Genomic DNA, 23,943 nt, shown 5'->3' on the forward strand with positions numbered 1-23,943 from the left:
GGAAGTTGAAGATCGTCAATTCCTAGCCAAAATTAAAAACTTCAGGGTGTAAAACGAAATATTTCACATCTATTTAATGGTCTTACTGTCGCTGTTCAGTCATTCCACCCCGAGGGAACGGATATCCCTCCCAAACCCCCTTTACGCCAAAACCCTAATGACCATGGCCGAGACCAGTGAAGAGGCCAAGTCCCAAACCGTAGAAAGATCCATCCCGAGTCCTCTGCTTCCCTCGAAGCGCAAGCCTGATGCCGAATTTCCTGAGGAAGGAGAGGGCGAGCGGGAGAAGAAGCATCAGAAGCCGGAGATCGCATCGGGTCCCGTTCCGCAACCCCAAGAAGCAGCTAACAGTGAAGACGGACAGAATGAGGTAACGATGGCCGACCCTAATGGGGCCGTCAAGGGGAAGGGTGCGCTAACGGCGGTGGACAAAGGGAAAGGAATACTGATGGAGGAAGAGGAGGAAGAGGACGACGACAGCGATGGCAGAGATGAAAGCAGTGGCGGGGATAGTGACGACGCGGTTGGAGGGGAGGAGGATGATGACAGCGATTTCGTGGATGATCCACTGGCGGAGATCGATCTTGATAACATCCTTCCTTCGAGGACGCGTCGGCGGGAGCCTCCTCCTCCAGGGGCTTATTTCGACCCCGATCAGGGTGGAGATGATAGTGACGACAGCGAATAAGGTGTAATGCAGCTTTAAAGAGGTAAGTTTAGTAGGAGTTTTTATAGGTCTACTTCAATGGTGGATTTCATCAGTAAAAGGGCATCATTATCTGTTTGTGAAAGCAATTATCACAATTCTCTTGTTCTTGCTAGAATTTACTATGATTGGAGGAACAAATAATGTTTCTTTTTGCTAAGATGACGTTTTGCCTGTGCCTATGTTTTAAATAGTAGGTTTGTTTACCTGAAATATATGATACATGACATTCAGATGACAGGCAAACCTACAAACAAAGAAGGTACTGCAGACAAATAACATCCCAGGAGATCTGTATGCTTTATCAGTATAGTAAATCGACTATTTGGAGAAAACACATGTGCAGGGATCACTTGAGAAAATTTCTGTTCTCATGCATTATATTAAAAAAATTAGTCATGATTTTCTGGTTCATATTATTTGGTCAATTATGGTTACTAAGTTGTTAAAATTGCATGTGGGCATCTTGATATCAATCGAAAAATGTCTCACAAGAAGCAAGAGTTTGCCTTCAATATGTCATACATATGGTACTTGGTCATAATTGGAACTTTGCAGATATAGTATCATAAACTTTAAAATGTGTTATAGGAAGAAGCAATACCCCTGATAACATCTGTTTTTCCCTTTTTTATTTGTTTAGAATCACAACTCCTCTTGAGAGAGTTCTGTACTCTCTATCACCCTTTCCCCCTTGGATGCTCTAATATTGTTTTAGGCCCCAAAAAATCCCGTATTGTTTTTTCCCATTTCCTATTACCCCATATTACTTGGAGCCTGGAGGTTCAGTATGTTTCGGGTGATGTATGCTGTGACTGGAATAAATTTTGTCTTATTTTAGATATTTCCGTTGGGCATCAGTTGACGAATTCCGTCTAGACAGAAAATTTTGGCCTAATTATATTGTTTGTAAAAGGTCTACTTTACTTGTATGACTGGCCTCAAGTGTCAGATAGGACTTAGATGTCCATTGTCCTGCTGCTGCAGAAATTACAGCTGAGCTACTAATGTATCCTGTGAGAAATCTGTCAGGGCACAGATGGGACCTGGGTGATCAGGATAGAATTGCCTCTTTCTGGTTGTGGGGTGTGAAGTTGTATGCGATGGCCCTCCACACACTTCACCATTTGGGGGTTTTGTGCACTATCTTTCCCTACCTTTGCAAAGAAATATGCTTCTGGAAATTGATAGAACTGTTGAAGATAGCACGATGCAAAACATCATCTGCTTAGATGTGTTATATGCTTATTGTTCATCAATTAGTGCTTCAATAAATAGAAAAACTATGTCTATATATATATTTACCATTCAAATTGGAGATACAATAAATAGAGAAACTGTGTACAGAAGAAGGTAATGCTATATAAGTATCTTTTCCATGACATCCGTTGAGTGGCTATCAAATTGTTAATCTATAAGTTGGCATTCCTAACAATCCCATGATTCTTAGTGGAATGGTAATTATAATCATTGGTCAATTGATTATTCGCGATTTGTAGTTTAGAAATTTAAGCTGTATATAAGTTACCTGCCTAATCCCAAAATTCTTAATGTAAAGGGCATTGTAGAAGATTAACTAATATAAATTGCTTTAATTCAGCATTTTATTTTATGTTGGTCAAGACATGCTAGAAGATTAACTAATTTATCTGGTTAAAGCTCTGAAGATGGAGCTGAATTTTTTTTTCTTTGCACTTCAATGTTGACTAGGTAGTACTTATGAAGAAAAGAGAGTTTGTAAGCAAGAGATATCTTTAAGAGAGGGTTATTCAAATCAACCTTTGTAGAACCTAATCTGAGGAATAAAGACTCCTACACTTATTCAACTGAGTTTTCTGCTTTTTTGGCATGTGTGTCTAGAACATGTCAACTTTGACACTACAAAAAACTACTAAAATTGTTGTCAATGGTCAAATTTTAAGTTTGGCTCAAGGTACAAGTGCATGATTTGTGTGAGGGTAACATGACGAAGTTGTTTTTTCTTTTAATTGAGAGAAACACTAAACCTTTGGAACTGGTGCACCATAATATTTGTGACATAATGAGAAAAGGAAAGGACTTCATTACCTTTATCGATTGAATAAGATACGATTATGGGGTTTGGTTGTTAAGCAAGAATAAAGTTGTGAAGTGATTAATCACCACAAGGATGAGGTTGGAGAGTCAACTAAGCTAGGTCATCAATAATGATTAATGAGGAGAATATTTGGGCACCACTTAAGGAATTTTGCTTTGAGATGAGCATCATTCAACAAATGATTGCACTCTTGTCGTAGAACACAAGGATCATACACTAAAAGAGATGATAAATACCGTCAATAAGTTTGGATTATTCAAGAACTTGTTGGAGGAACTATCCTCTTGGTAAACCAAACAAGGTACCCAAGCTATGATCTTTTATGATTTTGTGAAATAAAATACCTAAATGCCCTTGGGGTTTTATAATAAGGCAGAGTATTCGGTTAAAACCGAACCGAATTGAATTAATCGAAATCGAACAAATTAAATTTTTTTGAACTAACTGAACCGATGGAATTTTCAAATAAAAATCAAATAAGCTGACCAATAAAATATTGGTTAATTCGGTCGACAACTAAATTAATCGATTTTTTCAAGTATTATGGGAGATTTACAGATTAGTTAGGGATTTATAGGTTCACTTACTAAAAATTTACTGATTTTTTATTATTTTGGTTTATTCGGTTTAACTGAATTAGGGATTTTAAAATCGAAATTGAACCGAATTAATTAATATAGTCATTTTTTTAAAAAAATTTGAAATTCCGAAATAACCGAACTGAATTTTAAAATTCGGTTGGTTCAGTCGATTTGTTAGATTTAACCGAACTTTTGTTCACCCCTATTTTACACCATTGGCAACTCATTAACTCAAGAATTAATTAATTTCCTTTTTTTTTGCTAATAGTGGTTAGAAGCATTTCCTTGTTGGAAGCTACAAATGCCCCCATTATATGCTTCAAAGTTGAAGTACCACTAGGTTTCTTGTTCATCAACACTTTTTCTTTTTTATATAGTATCTTTTATCTATTGAGTTGTAAATTTTTACAAGAGACTAGTTATCACTTTCTCTTCTAATGTCTTTTCACTTATTTGATGTGAAATTTGTGTACTTTTTTTGCTAACATCTTTCTTGGCGTAGATAATTGAGGATCCTAATGTTATCTCTTTGTCTGGCAATTCTTCAAAATTTCTCTATCTTTACAAATTTCATATCTTTGTGGTACAAAAGAAGATACTCTATCCTAGCCTCTTAATTATTCCATGCTGGTATTCTTTTTCTTTTCTAAGAAAAATTTGTGTTGCAAATTTAACATCAATTTCTGTTATGCTACCGTCATTGCAATATGGTCTAATATTATTATGAAAAGACTACTTTATTAGTTACAATGATTAACCATTGCCCTGAACCTTTGACTATCCTACTCCTACAGCATGGTTACGACGAGGAAAGGAAAATAAGGCGATGGAAATTTTTTCAGCTGCAGTTTTCTTTCATCTCCTTTGACGTAAGAAGTTAAAGGCTACTTTCACATAAAATGATGTTCAAATCTGAGCTTAAAAAAGTCATTTTATTTTAACATTTTTTACTTATGTTTTACAAAAAAAAGTTTTGGAAATTTCTCTCTTCTCCTATCAAAGAAACAATCAGAAGAAATTTTTTTCTGTGATTGTTTTTTCTATCCTTTTTTCTGTTTAGGAAATAAAGCCCTAAGAAAATGAAATTGACTAAGCTTTTAAGAAATGAAGAAAGCTTGAATATTTTTTTTTGCTCTTTGAGCACTGATTTAGTGTGTCTATTTTGTGTCAGATTCATACGTGATGCAAATCTTAATCTGCTTACCAAAATAAGTTAGTACATTATATATAACATATCATTTATATTGCTTTTGATTTTTCAGAGAAACCACGGAAACTGCAAATGAGCATACACTTACAAATTGCAAATGGGATTTTTGGAGAAAGTAAAGCCTATCAGTACTGATTTTTGGATATTATATTCTTAGGTGAAATATTAGTTAGAATCATAGTTGTCAAGATTGTATTTGGACCTTTGGATTTATGAGCCTAAGATCCTAACTTGCTTACATGATCAAAATCTCAAGTAGGACTTGAACTAGAATCTCACAATCCATAGCCTGATCCTATGCCCCCCTTCATTGTTCCAATTCCTTGATTTGAACATGTCCTTGATTTCAGAAAAGTAGACATCTTTTTGATATCATATAACCTTAAAAAAAGAATTATATGATAAAGCCCTTTTAAATTTCAATAGAAAAGTTAACCTTTTCTGTGGTCATGTATTTTATTTATAAAAGCTAGCTAAATAAAATATAATACTTTTGGATACTTAAAGAAGCATTATAGTTAAATTGAGAAACTAGTGTGAAAGCTATCTTTCTTTCCTGCTGTTGTACATTGCAGCATTGATGTAGAAAACATATGTAATACAAATTTAGAAATATTCATCATAATACGAGATATTGCAAAATAATATGTGATAAATTATAAACTTTAAATATAGTTTTCAAAATGATATTTTGTTAAAGTGTGGGATCTTATAATCTTGTGCTTAGGATTGAGAAAGCTTTCATTGATCCTGGGTAGGATGTGATCTGTACAATCTTGATTAGGAGTGGATAATCTGTAGCCCATATCAGTAAGAGTCATTTATGGGACTAGGTAAAGTTTTATCACGTGCATCCCATGTTTGATTTTAAGTTCTGGAAACAATAGGATTGTAATTTATGCAACATGAATGATCCAAGTACGCTTGATACCATATCCTAATTTAAAGCTTAGAATGCATTAAAGTAAATCAAAACAATATGACATAGCAGGGATACATCTTGACAACTCCAATCCTATATGTTAGCATTTTCCTCCACTGTAAGCTTATGTTTTTAGTTTTAACATACACCTAGTGTGAGGTGTTAAATACCATGTGCATGAAGGTAATATCAATATATGATTCTCTCTTTGCAATGCTGTGATATCACCATACCTTTTTGTATAAATTATTTGGCGGAACAAACAACTGAAACCTATTTTTGATCAAATTATGATGTCTTCTGTGATGTTTTAAATAGTGTGTTTACATGAAAACTTGAGATTGGGTATGCCTATATATTGCTAAATGGTATGAAATCCTTTGCTTTATTCATAGTATTTGGTGTTTGTTTAACTTTTTAAATTGTCTTCCTGGAAGAAGAATGATGTTGATGCGAGTTGTAACTTTGAATTATTTTGTTATCTGAAACTGCTACGTTATTCTTTATGCCATACCTTGTCAACAGATTTCAATGCTAATATCACACCGGTGTGATTCTTATGCAGGGGAAGTAGAAGTTGGCAGATAAGATGGTGTAACAGTCAGTTGATTCCCTGTAGAATTGTGATGTTTGCAGCTCACCAGTTGTCATCAACATTGTTGATTTGTTTGCCATTTCCATTAGTTTTCCTCATCCTATGCAATTTAGTATTAGGCTCAATGGTATTTTTTCTCTCTCTCTATCATTTTCTACGGATTGATTAAATAGCAATCAACACACTACAGTGGAACACACTAGAGAGGCAGTTACACCTCTATGTTTGCTCTTTTGCTATTTTGCAAGGTATATAGATAAAACTCCATCAAATCCAGTTTATATGAAAATCTAGTTTGAGCTCGACTCATATCATATACTCAAAACATGATTTGAAATCTAGAATTTCCAATTTTTTTGGTTGGGTTAGTTTAGTTCTAAGATTTGGCTTAGTTACATAAATATCTCTGTCCATTTATGGCTTAGATTTCTCATTTTCATCTCTGTTAACTCTCAAGTTCCTATTTAGTTGCATTATTTGGTAGTGCCATGTTGAATAGTCCACAAGAACATAGATATATTGTCTATGATATGATAATGATGAAGGATCATAATGGTTAGAGTTGTATGGTTATATTGTGGCCTTCAGTTTACCTACTACAACCCCAAGCTGTGATCTTCAAACCTTGATCATGTTATGCCTATCATACTAAGTTCCCAATTGAAGTAGAGTTCTTTGATCGCATGTAGTCTAATCGATAAAGTCTAATTCAGGCTGTGGTAGTGTCGGTGGTATCATAACCTATGTTTTCAATTTGAAGCATGTTCCATTTTGCACTCCATAATTTATCTATTTTTTTTCTTTTCTTTGTCCGTTTTAATTAAGAATACTGCATTTTATCTTCTATAGTTTATAAAATAAGAATACTTCTTTCTCTATCAAAGGGATGCTAATAGTGTATGTAACATGGTTGGATCAAGTTTAAAAAGGTAAAATTGTAATTCTAGTCTAAAAGAATTGTCAAAATACACTTCATCATTTAACATTTTTTTTGAGAATTCTCTCAATGTTATAATTAGGGATGAGTAAAAATTCGACTAAATGGAATAAATCGATCGGATTGAATTTAAAATTTTAATTTGATTATTTCAAAATTTTGATTATTTTTTTTTAAAATCAGTTAATTCAATTTGATTTTGATTTTAAAATTTTTTATTCGATTAAATTGAATAAATTAAATTAATTAAAATAAAAAATAATTTATAAATTTTTAAACAAGTAAATTTTTATAATATTTAAAAATTTAAATTTTTTTTTTTAAATTAATTTAGTCAAAAATTAAATTAATCGGTATTTTATTAGTTTGATTTATTTTATTTTTATTTGAAAATTTGATTGGTTTGATTTGTTAAAAAAAATTAATTCAGTTTAATTTTAATTAATTTGATTTGATTTTAATCGAATATTTAATCTTAGTTATAATACCTCTCTATCATTAGTTTTTTTTTTTAAAAAAAGTGAAATTGTTCATTAAAGAAATGACAGATGAAAGATTCATATGTAGAAAATCAAGGCTTTGGTAGTTCAAGACAGCCGTAACACAACGGTTCAATACTTAGCTGAGACATGGGTAGTAGGTTCTCAACTAAAGGAAAGGTTGTGAAGTCATTGTTCGACTATCCAATCTGAGAATGGGCAACTCTACAGTGACAGAAAGATTGTGGAGGTTAGCTATCGGTGCATTATTGTGTGTGCTTTTGGATTTTTTTCGATGGGCGAATTAGGGTGGAAGGCTGTCCATCTCCGGAATTAGTTTGCTTTCGGATTTACTTGCTAGGTGAATCAGGTTGGAAGATTGTCCATGGCGAGGAGAGCTCATGTTCTCTTTCAACAAGAATAATGAATTGTAGGTGAAAGTTGATAGTGAGCTTTGATGAATCTTAAATCCATGTTCAACAATCATTGACGAGCTTGACAATGCCATTGATGAGAAAGGCAATGGGTGACGAGTCCGAGTTAAATATCTTTAACTTTCTATTTGTCAATAACTATATAATATGAGAAATTAGAAAATTTTCATGACAATTACAGTAAATCCATTAGTTAAGTAGTTATATAACTTTTTTTAAAAAATAATCTCTTCACATATACTTGCAATAACATTCTTGAATGCTTGAATTTATTTTTATAAATTACCTTAACACAAAATATAAAATGGTCTCTCCAATGTATAAATAGTTATAAGTTCACATTTTTATATCTTTGATAAAAATAAATCCATCACTTTTTTTAAAGATAATTCTAAATTTGAAAAGTTTTAAATAAAAAATAGGAATATTTAAATTCTCCAACCTCTAGACTTATGTTCGGCTAACAATTAGAGCCGAGATGTCTTGGGCCTGTGTTTGGTCCATTAGCTATGTAAAATACTTGCAAAAAAAATAACGATGAATTTTTTAGAAGGATTTAAATATCATATTAGATATATTATAATTTGAGAGTTTAAAAATTTTATCATTTATTAAATTATTTATCAATTTATTTAAAAATTTTAATTTATTTTGATGATTGATATTTTTTTTATTATATAAAAAAATAGTAAACGCATTCAACTTCAAGTGGTCCGATCTCTTCTAACTCGGACTCAACTGGCTTCACCACACTATAAATAGACCTTTTCATTTTTAAATCAGCATCTAAACCCTCGCTCGAATCTTCCACTTTCGCTTCGAAGCCCTAACTCGTGTTGATCTCAGTCCCTCCGCTCTCTCCTCCTCCGTGAGCGCCGATCTCAGTCCCTCCGCTCTCTCCTCCTCCGTGGGCGCCGATCTCAGTCCGTGGGCGACTCCGATGGCGGCGATGCTGGTAACTTCGTCTTTCCTCCTTTCGTGTTTTCTGTTTTCCTCTGTTCGTTGCTTAGTGGCTAACTCCTTGGATCCCTTGTTGCGATGCTTGCAGCAACCCCAGATCATACTGTTGAAGGAAGGAACAGACACCTCGCAGGGGAAGGCGCAGGTAGTGAGCAACATCAATGCTTGCACGGCCGTGGCCGACTCGATTCGCACGACGTTGGGTCCACGAGGAATGGACAAGCTCATCCATGATGATAAGGGGAACACTACCATCTCCAATGATGGCGCCACCATTATGAAGCTTCTTGATATTGTCCATCCTGCCGCCAAGATTCTGGTTGACATCGCCAAGTCTCAGGACTCTGAGGTAAGTAACTTCCTCGTGGATCGGTTGTGGAATGTAAGCACATGAAAAGGCGCTATCTTTGATAGATTCTTGTGGTGGACGCTAGATTATTTGACTTCAATGTTAACAATTGGCTTCGAATTGTCGTTCCCTCAGATGAACAATTTAACTATCTGGAGATTTGATCCATTGGGTCAGATACATTATATAGTGATAAGTCTCCTATTATAAATATCTTATGGGAGAAAGTACATTTCATACAGAATAAACACTATATATCCACAACACTATGTTCCAATGCCATTTCGAGTATTGTGAAAGAAGTCTATATATTCACACAATTTAGATACCAGCTTTATTGTGTCTGAATGTCTAAAAAATCCTGCATTTCCTGGTTCAGGTTGGTGATGGAACAACAACAGTGGTGCTTTTGGCTGGTGAGTTCCTGAAGGAGGCAAAACCTTTCATTGAAGATGGAGTTCATCCCCAAAATCTTATTCGAAGTTACCGGACTGCATCATTGTTGGTAAGAATAAACCTTTTTTGCGATTGGGTGCAAACCTCAATTGCTAAAAAATTGCACGTCATATTTTTTAGGCCATCAACAAAATCAAAGATCTTGCTGTGAGCATAGAGGGGAAAAGTCTTGAAGAGAAGAAATCCTTGTTGGCGAAATGTGCAGCTACAACCCTTTCTTCAAAGTTAATTGGTGGTGAGAAGGAGTTTTTTGCAAACATGGTTGTGGATGCTGTCCTTGCAATTGGCATCGATGATAGGCTTAATTTGATCGGGATAAAGAAGGTCATGCTCACATTCTTAGAATTGTCAACTTGTTCATGTTTTGAATTTTGTATTTAGTTTTCATGCTTAATTGTGGGTATCAAAATCACTTCAGCAATATTCCTTGACTACTCTTTTTGTGACGTGACATTCTCTATATGTATTCACCATTTTCAAAATGAAGAAACTATTTCCCTGTTCCAAGAAATATAACACTGAAAATTTTGTTCAGTCAATCCATTCTCAGTGTGACAATTGATTCTCCCTTGACAAGGAACATATTGCTATTTACCTCATGTATTTTCACTTCAGTTGCTAAAGGTCATAATAAACCAGCTTATTATTCCTATGCGTGACCTTAAGCAATATTAAACCATGTTTTTTTAATTTATAAAATCTCATTTGCACTTTTGGATTTTATGACTTATCTAGCATTTTTTATGACCTTTGAGTTGCTGAGTATATCATATTGTTGTAATCCTGCAGCTATTTGACATTAGAGACTAAATATCCTAGTTTAGGTTGCTCCTCTAGTTCGTCCAACAGTCTTATGGAGGGATATGATGGAGTATAAATTTTGTACTGTTATTCTTCCATAGTTTGATGGCAAGATCATCAAGGCTTACTGTATTTCTTGTCTGTCTCTTTTTGATTTTTGGGAAGCCTGATATATATTGCCAAGCGGTTTAGACCGGTTAATCCTAGTAAAAAAAGTTTCAAGCTGTAATGAGTCTTGCGTTTCTTAATATAATTATGATTTTCAATAGTATCCTTTTAAATGCCCTTCCTGGTCATTTTTCAACTGTATTCAACTGTGAGTTTTAGTTCTGGTACTTTTGCTTCTAGACTATATATCATGTATTTTTACTAGATGGACCTAGGTGATATGGTGCTGGGCATAACAGTGAATATACCTAGTTAGGCAATACCAGTTTAATTTGTCTTGCACATACAACATTATTCTTGATGTTATTGACCAGGAGCCTCACTGTTCTTAGATGTGTGACTGCCCTTTGTTCCTGGGGCTGGTACTATCTTGTTGCTCATAATGCCTTGTAAAACACTATATATCATACTACTCTAAACCAGTTTAACTTTTTTAGATGGACCTTTTTCAGTCTGAGTTATACTAGAGAGATTATCTAGCTTTCTGGAGGAATTTCAGCATCTAAAATTTCAGTTACTTACTCTGTAGATCCCTGGAGGCAACATGAGAGACTCATTTCTTGTTAATGGTGTTGCTTTTAAAAAGACATTCTCTTATGCTGGTTTTGAGCAGCAGCCAAAGAAATTTTTAAATCCCAAGATTCTTTTACTGAACATTGAGTTGGAGTTGAAGTCAGAGAAAGAAAATGCAGAAATCAGGTCCACTAGGCTTGCTGTTACTTCACTTATATTTTCATATTCATACACAAGCATTGTAATTATGCTTTCTGGTTCTTATGTAGGCTGTCTGACCCTTCACAATATCAGTCAATTGTCGATGCTGAATGGAATATCATATATGACAAGCTAGATAAGTGTGTTAAAAGTGGAGCAAAAATTGTTCTATCTAGATTAGCAATTGGTGATCTTGCGACTCAGGTAATTTATTCAGTTGTAAGTTACTATACTACTCATATAATTGTGTTTTTGGAGCATAACAATTGACCTCTGTGCAGTATTTTGCTGATCGGGATATTTTCTGTGCTGGTCGTGTCACGGAGGAAGATTTACAACGTGTTGCTGCTGCAACGGGTGGAACTGTTCAGACCTCTGTGAACAATGTTATTGATGAGGTTTAGCTCGTGCTTACTCCATTCTGATATGTTGTACCTAGCTTATTCTTATCCGCCTATTTGATTGTTGAATAAAAAATTTTTGTTCAGTATCATTTCATATTGCTCATTGTCTTTCTGTCAAAAGGTACTTGGGTCCTGTGAAGTATTTGAAGAACGACAAGTTGGAAATGAACGGTTTAACATTTTTAATGGTTGTCCTTCTGGTCAGACTGCAACCATTGTTCTCAGAGGTGGTGCAGATCAGGTTTGTTGCTCAAAAAGGCTTGTGTTAACAAAGTTATAATGGAATAATCTGTCTATAGGGTTCAGTGGCTTGATAAGATCCATGTAGCCTTACATAGAGTCAATGATGAATGTGGTTTAAGATCCTTATATCCAACCCAAAATAGTCATGAGTCATGACTTATTATTGTTGTTGTTATTCTAATGTGAAATTTTATTGTATCCTGTTCAGTTCATTGAAGAAGCAGAAAGGAGCCTTCATGATGCCATTATGATAGTTAGGAGAGCTTTAAAGAACTCTACCATTGTGCCTGGTGGTGGTGCTATTGATGTAATTTTCTATAATTAACCTTTGTTATTTCTTCTCTTGCTTGTTCTATATTGTAATTTTTTTTTTGCCATTACTGGCAGATGGAACTAAGCCGGTATTTAAGGGTGCATGCCCGTACAATAGCTGGGAAGTCACAGCTGTTTATTAATTCATTTGCCAAAGCTCTTGAGGTAGATGACTGTGTGTACTTATTTACCATTCATTTAAATACTTGATGGTATTTGTGCTTCTATCTATTTATCACATGCTTTCAATAATTGTTAATTTCTGATTTTATATGAATTATTTCTTATCCTTTTATTAGAACTCTGAACAATTAGACAAGGTATGTAGGCTTACATTTGTATCTTGGTATCTATTTCCTTTATGTTTTGAACATCACGCTTTCTATCTTTCTGTTGAATATTTTTACAATATCACAATGATGCGTGAGGATTGCTTTTGCATTTCCTTTGCACTTTTTTTGGCTGTAGTGCTTTTCTTCTCAATTTTTTTAAAAAAGGTAATGGGTAATGCTATTGAAATTTTATTTGTCAAAATGCCTCTTTGCTATAGGAGCTACAGAGCGTAGACTTTAGTACCATGTGATTGTCATGAACGTATTCACCATGTGTTCTTGATATAAAAATGCATGTCTGTTTGCTTTGTTACTTTTCCACCATGAAGACACGAGGAACAGATGTAGTTCCTGCTATTGTGAATTTAGCATTCTTATAGGTCAACCAAAAATAGTATGCTATCTTACAGGTTTAGCTTCTCCATGGCAACAGTGGTTTCAGTTTCTTTATTTTGACTTTTTGTGTAAGAAATAAGCTTATGAAAGATGTACATTATTCACTTATACATAATCAGTTGACAGAAGAACCCATGGAAACCTGCAATTTAAATCCATCATTTGGCAACATTTGAAATGGGGTAGAGCGTTAACGTTAACTTGTGTGTAATAGGTGCAGCATCTCCGCTTAATTCTGATTAGATTTGAATAGAAGAAAATAATAAATTTTTTTACACCCTTAGTAGCTCTAACGCTAGTTACTCTTTTTTTCTTACCTATCCTTCATTACAGCAATATAATTATTTGATTTTCTTTGTTAAACTCATCAACAATAATCATCTAATGACTCTATCAGACCTTTTTAAGTCAATCAAATCAAATCAAATTCGATACTTACTATAAAAAATTGTAACGAATCCAATACCATTTAAGTGACCAGGATTCACATCACAGTAAATACATTTTCTTCTCTTGTCTTGGATTTACAAATTGAAGAAATAATTATTTATTTCTTGTCTTGGATTTGAAAATCGAAGAGAATAATTCATTGATTAATCTGGATGCTAAATAGTGGGAATGTCATTGTTCTTATGAAAGAAACTTTATGAAGTGATAATATGTGTTCAAGCTCAAGAAGGCACTTAATTGGGTGATCTTTGATATGCTGGCATGCTTAAAAGCCTCACCCAGCAATGTGAGACCAAAGGGTGGAGGCTCAACCTTTGACATGCCTTCTATCATTTCCTCTAAGGTCTATCATCGCTAAAGGGGAGAAACCCAACTTCATGGTAATGCCTGAGACCAATCCAAATAAAAAAATGTCATGGCACATAGGTGGGCAACTTCTTGATATTTAAATATGCTTAAGAAGGCCACTTTGCAATGTGAGGCTATATTCCATTCCTTTATCTTTACCTCCATTAATAGTGTTAACAATCCAAATTATACTTAGAATGATATTTGATAGTGTGGTAGGATTTAAGGTATTATGAAGGAGTTCTCGTTAGGAAATTTTAAGAGAATGATCGTTGTTTTTACTTCTTGATTTGAATAATAAAAAACAAATTGGTTATTTATCTGATGTTCATCTTTCAAAGGGCTATAATTGTGTCCTAAGCAATCTTAAAGAGTGGATCTTTTATGAATGTGTTGTCTATTTGGTAGGTTTGCTACATTTTAATGACCAATTTTGAATTTTATTTATTTAAATTTACAGATCATTCCACGTCAACTTTGTGACAATGCTGGATTTGATTCTACAGACGTACTGAACAAACTAAGACAGAAACATGCATCTGGTTAGCTTCCTCCTGTAAATGAGAGCATTTGATTTTCCTTTTTTCTTTCCCTGTAACATTTGTTGAAATGACTATAACAGGGGAAGGTGCAAATTATGGTGTGGACATTAATACTGGTGGAATTGCAGATTCTTTGGCTAACTTTGTATGGGAGCCTGCAGTTGTGAAAGTAATATTAATTTTTAAAACTTCCGCTCGTGTCCAAGTTATTTGGTGGATATTAGTGTTTATACTGACTCAAGATATGAATTGCAGATCAATGCTATAAATGCTGCAACAGAAGCTTGTTGTCTTATCTTAAGTGTGGATGAGACAGTTAAAAATCCCAAGGTACAATTTTATTTATCATAAAAACATTTTTTTAAAAAAATAACCCTTTCATGTTTCACTTGAGGTCCTACTACAGTTAGTTTGTAGCATCTGCGTTGGTCTGATGGAGTAAACTTCTTAATTGAGTTCCTGAGCTCTTGTAATTATTATTATCGTTTTTTTGGTGCTGGGTCTTACCATCTTAAATATGATTTTGCAACATGTGACATTATTCATAGTATCCCCATTCTAAAAGTCTCATGGTTCTTCTGTGTGTGCGAAATAACTTGCAGTTAGATATTCCTCAGTGACAATGTATCAAGCGACAATATCTACTCGTTTGTTTTTGTTTTAAATGGTTTGTCAGCTAACAACTTGTCGATCTCTAATGATTATACTTTCTAGTATTGCCAACATAGATCATGTCATCACTCATCAATTTTTTTGCCCTGTTCACTCTTACATGGTTTTTGTGATAGCCTATCTATATAATTTAATGACAGTTGCACTTTATCTTTAGAGCATTATCCATATTATTCTCTAGTATTGCCTAGCAATTTATAATATATGGCAGTCCTTTTTAGAGCATCCAATAGCACTGTCAGCATGTAATATCCATATTATTCCAGTATTTCATAGCAAAATATAAGATATGTTAGTCCTATTTAATCTAACAATAACATCAGCACACATGTATTATTTAGTCATAAACCAAATATTGGTGGAACATAAATAGATGAAATATACTTCTGTAACCACCACGATATCTTCAAGGTTGTTATCAGAGACACCTCTGGAGAGGCATCCGCGTGCTTTAAACATCCTTTGCCATAGATTTTTAAGTTTAACATAGATGGTTGATGCTAACTATTTGATGCTCTGCTTAACCCGCGGCGATACATTTATCACTGCCTATGAATTTGCATTGATACTATATGCTAATGTGGATTCGTCCTCTTGTTATTTTTCTTAATGCTTATTGGTTTGCTTTCACCTGCGATTATCAGTCGGAGAGTGCTCAAGGTGAAGCTGCTGCAAGTGCAATGGCTGGGCGTGGTCGCGGCGGAGCAGCTTTCCGTGGCCGCGGCGGAAGAGGCATGAGGAGACGGTGAGTTCCAGAGTCATATTCCACCACTTGTTTTAACTTCATCAAACCCCGTGTTTTGATAAAGCTAGCCATCCTTTTCCACCCCACAATATATATTAAATTTGAACGATTCATGAGAATTTTTGTTTATCTGAACCCCCCTCTGTTGTCTTGGTAGTGGTGATTTGTGATATCGTTATCAATGAATTTATTTGAGTTTGTTAGCGAACGAGCTTTGATCTTGTGTCAAAACATTGGATGTGCATTTAGAGGTAGCAATGGAGGTTAAACAAGTGAAGTGTTTTCTTGCATGCTTAATTTTCTCAACGTCTTATTATGAGCATGCAAAGCACGAGTGTTGTAGAAGTACCTAATAACAACGGTCATAAATGGAGCCCACGTTACTTATCCAATCCCCGGGGTGTGCAGCCGGGTGAAGAAAATCACAGTAAGCGAAGAATTGTATGTTTGTTTCTTCTGCGAGCCGGACATTTTTCCAGGTTTCCTTGAGATTTGTGCAAACGCCTCGTGATCCGTGATCGATGATCGATGGCTCTGGACCAGTGCGGGGAGGAGAGAGATGTTAAGGCTCGTAGTACGGCGAGCCAACAAAGGTTACAAACAGGAGAAAACGACACCGCCAAAAGCTGTGCTCCTCACACTGCTCCAAATATGACCGTTGCTGCCACCTCACCCCTAAAACATTTGGACGGTCGATTCTTCCTTTCCCTTCTTTAGTATTCAATCGAGCATCGCTGGCCGTAGGATCGGCTCCGTCGTACGGCACGCGATCAGAGAGCACTGAATCCGGGCCCACCCTCCTCGCCTTTCTATAAAAGGCCACGCAGTTCCATTATTCCCTTCCCCCGCCGTTGGTCGCCTTCGCACGCCCTTTTCGCTTCGCACCACTCCACTTCTCTCTTCCGTTCTGCTCCTCCAGATCTATCCGTTCCTCCCGCCTGCCACCGGATTCCTCCGCCGGATACGAACGATCGGTTGCTTAGAAGGGATGAAATCGTTGACACTGCGTCTTCTGCTCATCTTCCTCGCCCTCGTAGCCGTCCTCGCCGACGAAGGTGAGTCGGTCTTTCATTCTATTCGATTAGGGTGTTCTGGGCTTCAGGTTGAACTTTCCAACTCTCCTATTTGCTCGATCGTCCCCCTCTTATACTTTCACATTCTCAGATGATATGGTTCGAGCTTACCAACTTTTGGTGGGGATTAGTGTCTGGTTTGCTAGGTTTTTTTTCTTATTATTCTCTACTTTGTATTTGTTCTATAATCACGCGACCCGTCAAGAATCTCGGCCAGTACCTCTTGTTTTTTATAATTCGTCGGTGCGTTTTTCCATTTCCTTAAAATATTTATCAAAATTTTTGCTGCCGCTTCTTCTTCCTGTCACTACTATTGAAAATTTTTAGCTTATTTTTTTTAAAAGAAATTATTTTTTTTATAGGCACGTAGGACTTGTACCGCCTTGTTTCTCCTTTCACATGGCTCCACTGGCAGCTCCTCAGCTGTCCCTGCTGCTTGCAGAGCTGCTAACGGCCGTACCTGGGCCAGGCCCCGGCCCCGGCCCAAATGGGATGTTATGTCATAGCCATTTTGTTGGGAACTTAACCATAAAAATAAAATATTATTTTCAGTTCAAAAATTTTTTAATTCCTATTTTCATTTATTATAAATATATTACTAATATTTTTAATATATTTTTTACAGTTTATTTTTAAAAAATATTTGACGGGCCTATGGGCCGCGTGAGTCCAATCCAGACATGGCCGTGCTTACCACTTTTTCCGTCATGCGTAATATAGCAGAGATTTGCTTTGTCCACTAACCTGCACTTTATCCCTCAGGTGCGTACATCGGCGTGAACGTCGGGACGGCGGTGTCGAACATGCCGTCGCCGACGATGGTGGCGGCGCTTTTGAAGTCGCAGCAGATCCGGCACGTCCGCCTCTACGACGCCGATCCGGCGATGCTGGCCGCCCTGGCCAATACAGGCATCAGCGTCGTCGTCTCTGTCCCCAACGAGCAGCTCCTAGCTGTCGGTCAGTCGAACGCAACCGCCGCCAACTGGGTCGCGCGCAACGTCGTCGCTCACGTCCCCGCCGTCAATATCACAGCTGTCTCCGTCGGCTCCGAGGTTCTGACCGCCCTCCCCAATGCTGCTCCCCTCCTTGTCCCCGCACTCCGCTATATCCACTCTGCCCTCGTCGCCGCCAATCTCGACGGCGTTATCAAGGTCTCCACTCCGCATTCTTCCTCCATCATCCTCGACTCCTTCCCCCCATCTCAGGCATTCTTCAACCGCACCTTCGACCCCGTTATCGTTCCCATGCTCAAGTTCCTCCGGTCCACTGACTCCTACCTCATGCTCAACGTCTACCCTTATTACGACTACCTGCAGTCCAATGGGATCATTCCATTGGACTATGCACTCTTCCGCCCGCTCCCGCCGAACAAGGAGGCTGTCGACGCCAATACTCTTCTACATTACACCAATGTGTTCGACGCGGTGGTTGACGCCGCCTACTTCGCCATGGCCTACCTCAACATGACCAATCTACCGGTGGTCGTTATGGAGTCTGGTTGGCCGCACAAGGGCGACCCGACCACGGAGCCCGACGCCACCGTCGACAATGCCGACACCTTCAACAGCAACCTCATCCGCCATGTGCTGAACAGCACTGGCACGCCCAAACACCCGGGGATTTCGGTGCCTACCTACATCTACGAGCTCTACGATGAGGATCTTCTGCCGGGGGCGACATCGGAGAAGTTCTGGGGGCTGTTTGACGCCACTGGCGTGCCGGCGTACAATCTGCATCTGGCGGGGTCCGGGGTGCTGCTGGCAAACGATACTACGAATCAGACTTTTTGCGTGGCGAAGGAAGGTGCGGACACGAAGCTGCTGCAGGCGGCGCTCGACTGGGCGTGTGGGCCTGGAAAGGTAGATTGCTCGGACTTACTCCAGGGGAAGCCCTGCTATGATCCTGATACAGTGGATGGGCACGCTTCTTATGCATTTAATGAGTACTACCATGGGATGGGGATGGTGGCCGGTAGTTGCTACTTCAGTGGGGTTGCTGCCATTACCACAACAGATCCAAGTAAGCTGCACAACATCTTTTCTATTCTCCATTTACCTTCGTATTTGCTTGATGAATTAGCTCTTTAATTTGTCGAATACCCTGAAATGTAGATATTAGTTTTTCAGAATTTAGTGATTAAATTCCCTTAATTTTAGATATTGACAAATTGAGGATATACTTGTTTCTTGGAATAATTTTGACAAGGAATAATTTTATCTTGATCTAATCTTAATTCTTCAATGATAGAGGTGACAGGGTTTTAGGGCTTAGGGGCAACTATAGAAAGAAAGAGGATAAAATAAATCCATTAGGAGGAGATGAAATTATTATAAATGCTTAAATTTTAAGGGATACCCTATCAAACACTGTGGATTGAGTTCAACAATCAGTCTCATTTGTGTTGGATTGAATTCTATTTTAGGTTTTTAACATGGTATTAGAGTTCTTGACGTCTAAAATGTTAAACTTAAGGGAGCATGTTGAAGAGGACATGAAGTAAGGAGAGGTGAGATTTCCACACATGTTGGATTAGATTAGACTCATGACAATTACACCTCAACTCATCCACTATATTCTTTTACTATGTTTCTATCATGTTCCCACATTTATTTTTTCTAGAACTTGGAAAAGCTAAATTTCAAGAATAAATAATTGACAATAAGATAGAAGGCTTATTACCAAATTGTGAAAATAGTAGTCATAACAATGGGGGTGCCAATAAGTGTGTGCTTGGGCTCATTTTCAATCTTGTCCGAGACAATCAGGGTTTAGACTTGGCCTTATTTTTAATTAATTAAAAAATATAAATATTAAGAAATAACAAAAAAATTAAAGAACTTCTCAATTTAAAAAAGAAATTATAAATTGTTTGGATACGCATTTGATGGATTGACCTAATATGGACTCCCTATGAGGCCTTGGGTTGCTAGATTAATCTTGCATCATTGAGATTAAGATCTTCCTTATTGACATACTCTTGTTGCTCTCCCTCCACTCACTACTTTTTCTTAGTTAGAGCAGGATGTTGAGTGTGCCTATTTTGTAGGTGATACTTAGCATGCAACTAGTCTTTTAACAAACTATATTGTGACAATTGACACCAAATAGTAAAAAAATGTATAACATTGGTTAGATTACCTCATGATGTATTTAGTACACAAAAACATAGTTAGATGTCTAAAATCATTAATTGTGCACTCAAAGCTAAACATTAAATCATAATATTTGATAATGATCATTATTGGACTATCTAGTTTAGATTCTAATCTTATATTGAACCCAAAATTATATTTTGGCCAGGGATACCAAATGAGAGTCATTAATGATTATTGTGATCTAAATGATTAGTTTTGATTATTTGCCAAAATTGAGATACCAGATAATGAAATGGTGGCAAAATAGAGAGAAGAACTACTATAAAAATTTGAATAGAAGAAACTGCATAGAAAAAATGGTTATAAAGAACTTGGATTCGAAATGTTTAAAAGTCCATGAGACTTCAAATCCTTACTAGTTTGGAACTTTTTTGAGATTAGGGTTCTAGGCATCCAATTTTTCTATTAGATGAATAATACTCTTCGGTATGGATGATCAAGATAAGCACAAATCTATATTTAAGTGAAAATATGGTTGGGTACTTAAAACCTTTGACCATAATTGAAAACAATACATTTATTTAGATCACAAGGTTTTGTATATAAAAGAAAATATATAAAATGACTGTTGGACATTATTGAGGTTCAATGAAGTGTCTATAAGTAAGAATGGATATCAATTAATAATTTTTAATTCAAAATTGAATTATATATGGTTAAAGTATTGTTTAACAATATATTATATTTTTTATATCAATTTTTAATCAAATCAATCACGCCTTTGGGTTAAAGGGGTTAGATTTAATAGTTGGAGGAGTTAAGAGTTTTAAGTCCTTTTGACAATTTTTTATTTAATTAATTTTCAATGTCTTGGTCGCCAGTGATGCTTTGAGGCCACCAGTAGTGTTTTGTGTATCGGTTGGTCACTAGATAATATTCAAGAAATATTTAGGGTAATTTTTGGTATTTCATGAAAATGAGATCTCAATTATAAAAAATATATATGGTAGGTTTAGGGCAATTAGCTAAACACCAGATAATATTCAAGAAATATTTTAGGGTATTTTTTGGCATTTCATGAAAATGAGATCTCAATAATAAAAAATATATATGGTAGGTTTAGGGTGTAGTTGTGTTTTTTTTTAAAAAAAAAAGAAATTGTAAAATAAAATTGTTGGAAAAATATTTTTGATATAACTCATGTTTGATAGATTTTGGGCCATCGTGCTTGAAAATAAGAAATTTTCAAACTTAGTTAAGTTTATACTCAGGTGATAGATTGTCATAAAAGGAGAGCATGGGTCGAATCTTCCGGGGAGCAATTCTTTAGGGAATAAAATTCCTCCCACTTAAAAAGGTTGTTCAGTCATTATGATTTACCTCCCTTCAAATCGCCTTGGGACCGATATTGCAAGGCGATTGGGGTGAACGTTATCATCTTTTTGCCACAAGAAATTTTTTACTATAACACGAAGAATTAATAAAGTATAACTTCAATATTACAACAAAGCCATTTTGTTGAAGATCTTTTGTAAAGGTGACATTGTTTGGTTGTGTCCATTTTTAAATTGAATCGGGCTCAATATATAAAATTTTCACCTTTAAATGTTTGGACTAAGGTGTTTTATAGATATTTTTTATGGAAAAATGTGTATTATATTAAATAATTTAGAAGAATATCAATTTATTATGATTTACTAAACACCTCTTATATTTTTACAAAAATATTGAGTTTACTATTACAAGTCTAGTTTTGATTTTGTTGGCCACAGTGTTTTGCATAATGCTATTTATTTTCTTTTTCCCATTTTGCCCTGTGTTCCCTCTTTTGCCATTCACCGCTAATACACGGGACGGAGAAGGGCAAAATGAGAAAGGTAGGCGGAGCTTTTGCTTAAAAATTAAAACGAGTGTTTTTTTTACCTTGTGAAAGTTTCTGATGCAATGCAGTTAAAACTGTAAGTTTATTTCATAGCACTTGCTTTTGTGGCATCATTTCAGCTACATTTCTAACATCTGCTTCTTTTTTTTTCCTTTTGCAGGCCATGATTCTTGTTTATTCTCTGGAAGGTACGTGTATTAGTGAATACAAATATCAAATTTTTTTAATAATCTGTAGCTAAAAGCACAATGATACTGCAATAACTCGACAGATCAAGCATATAAATAGTTAATTCCTACTTGTTCCTTGCAGCGGCGGGCGGAACAGCACAATTCTGAATGGCACATCACTGGCACCTTCCTCCAACTCAACCTCGGCTACGTCCAATGCCTATCATGCCAAAGCCATCATTCATATCGTCCGAGCCCTAGCGTCGAGTTTGCTTTTTTCATTGATCTAATTGAGTTCTTGATTGATTGCCAGGGAATGGATGATGGAGTAACCATTACAAGGAATTCTTTGCATTTCACATCCAAATTTTCCATTGTTGCTTTTCCTTTCGATCCCTTTGTCCTATTGTTTTATTGTATCGATGCAACTCTTTTGTATAAAGCCCGGTCAATTTCTTAGCATTTGTGCTCTTCCCTGCCAGCAGAGGCAAGACGAGTTCAGGATATTGTTTTTTAGGATGTACAGGAAGAGGCAGACAGGAAGTGTTGGAAGAGAAAGGGCAAGGAACAGATATGAATGATGTCACGAGTGAAAGAGGTCGGCTGGGAAACAACCAAGTTCAGATATGGAAATCGTTATCTAGCTAATTTTTAAATACAACAGATAGAATTAACCTGGATCCTCATCAGATCATCTAACGTCTGTAGTCATTATTTTACTTCCTCTAGATTTTATATTGTTAAAGTTTATTTTATAATATAACTGAGGAATTGACATGGGTTTTCGAACTTGATAGTTGATCTTTTTTTTTTGTTTAGATGTTATTGAATTTGTTAGATTGTTTAAAATTTATGTATTTAGTTGATTAATATGTTTGATATTATAAATTTATTTGTAAGTTTATAAAAAAAATTACTTAACTTTATTTATTTGTAAGTCAAAAATTTTCATTTAAACTAAGATAAACAAACTTTTCATTTAGTTGTTCCAGCCTTTTCTCTTTACGAATTTGATGCTTTTTGCTGAATCAGTAATAGTACTAGATACCCAATGAACACGATAGGTACATGTTGTCTCGGGTAGATACCCAATGGACACGATAGGTACATGTTGTCTCGGGAATAATAGTTAGATTTGTTCAATTATGTTAGATTTGATAGATATAAAATGGTATTATATTCATTTTAGACTCACATTCTCATGATTTTATTTTTAAATTTTATCCAAAATGCCTCATTTTAATATAGATATATTCATCTTATAATTCAAATATATTTTCTATGTATTTTTAATATGGAACTTTAATTGTATCCTAACAATCTATCCCTCAAATAAAGGACTACTGAGAGTCCCTCCTAATGATCCCAACGGATCTCTTCCTGATTTGGGTCCCAACGGACTTGTTCCTTTAACAGTCTCAACAGATCTTTTACTGGTTTGGATTTCAACAGACTCACCTCCTTAACAATTCCAACGGACCTTTTACTGGTTCGGGTTCCAACGGATGACCAACGGACCCCTTATTGGTTAGGTCCCAACGTATCAACCCCCTTAACGGTCCCAACGGACTCCTTACTAGGAGTCTTCCAATCATTCCTTTATGAGGGATCCTCACATGACACCACATAGATCTACTTTGATATCACTGTTAAGGTCCGATGGAATCCACAAATATATCCAAAACGGTATGATATTGTCCCATTTGGGTTTATGTCCTTATGATTTTATTTTTGAACTTTACCAAAATATCTCATATCAATATAGATATTTTCATTTTATAATATCAGGATCTCAGATTCAGGCATATGAAATTCAAAATTTAACTATTATGAATTTATAAGAATTTTTTTTTCAATTAGATAGTGGATTCAAGAATATTGACGGTTAAA

The 23,943-nt window shown here is 35.8% G+C and overlaps 3 protein-coding genes across 4 annotated transcripts; all 3 read left to right on the top strand.

Moving 5' to 3' along the window:
- Positions 1 to 119: 119 nt before the first annotated feature.
- On the top strand, positions 120 to 6,363 carry LOC141816704 (uncharacterized). Of its 2 annotated transcripts, XR_012600725.1 has the most exons (3): positions 120 to 710; positions 4,159 to 4,233; positions 6,062 to 6,363. XR_012600725.1 is itself a non-coding variant. In XM_074704452.1 (2 exons), the coding sequence occupies exon 1, from the start codon at positions 158 to 160 to the stop codon at positions 686 to 688; it is 531 nt and encodes a 176-aa protein (XP_074560553.1). In that variant the 5' UTR covers positions 120 to 157; the 3' UTR covers positions 689 to 710; positions 6,062 to 6,363. The 2 variants fall into 2 exon arrangements, 1 of the variants encoding a protein (XP_074560553.1); XM_074704452.1 differs by lacking the exon at positions 4,159 to 4,233.
- A 2,383-nt stretch (positions 6,364 to 8,746) lies between these two features.
- On the top strand, positions 8,747 to 16,148 carry LOC141816676 (T-complex protein 1 subunit eta-like). Its single transcript, XM_074704418.1, has 14 exons — positions 8,747 to 8,896; positions 8,990 to 9,250; positions 9,630 to 9,755; positions 9,827 to 10,030; positions 11,205 to 11,374; positions 11,458 to 11,593; positions 11,671 to 11,787; positions 11,915 to 12,034; positions 12,245 to 12,343; positions 12,424 to 12,513; positions 14,335 to 14,416; positions 14,497 to 14,585; positions 14,672 to 14,746; positions 15,733 to 16,148. The coding sequence occupies exons 1-14, from the start codon at positions 8,882 to 8,884 to the stop codon at positions 15,835 to 15,837; spliced, it is 1,689 nt and encodes a 562-aa protein (XP_074560519.1). The 5' UTR covers positions 8,747 to 8,881; the 3' UTR covers positions 15,838 to 16,148.
- A 1,528-nt stretch (positions 16,149 to 17,676) lies between these two features.
- LOC141816693 (glucan endo-1,3-beta-glucosidase 3-like) lies at positions 17,677 to 22,715 on the top strand. Its single transcript, XM_074704436.1, has 3 exons — positions 17,677 to 18,925; positions 22,044 to 22,071; positions 22,196 to 22,715. The coding sequence occupies exons 1-3, from the start codon at positions 17,710 to 17,712 to the stop codon at positions 22,341 to 22,343; spliced, it is 1,392 nt and encodes a 463-aa protein (XP_074560537.1). The 5' UTR covers positions 17,677 to 17,709; the 3' UTR covers positions 22,344 to 22,715.
- Positions 22,716 to 23,943: the final 1,228 nt, after the last annotated feature.

Source organism: Curcuma longa, unplaced genomic scaffold (assembly GCF_044706935.1).
Source record: "Curcuma longa cultivar G26 ecotype Majalengka, Jawa Barat unplaced genomic scaffold, ITB_CL_G26_1.1 contig_17752, whole genome shotgun sequence".
NCBI lineage: Eukaryota > Viridiplantae > Streptophyta > Magnoliopsida > Zingiberales > Zingiberaceae > Curcuma > Curcuma longa.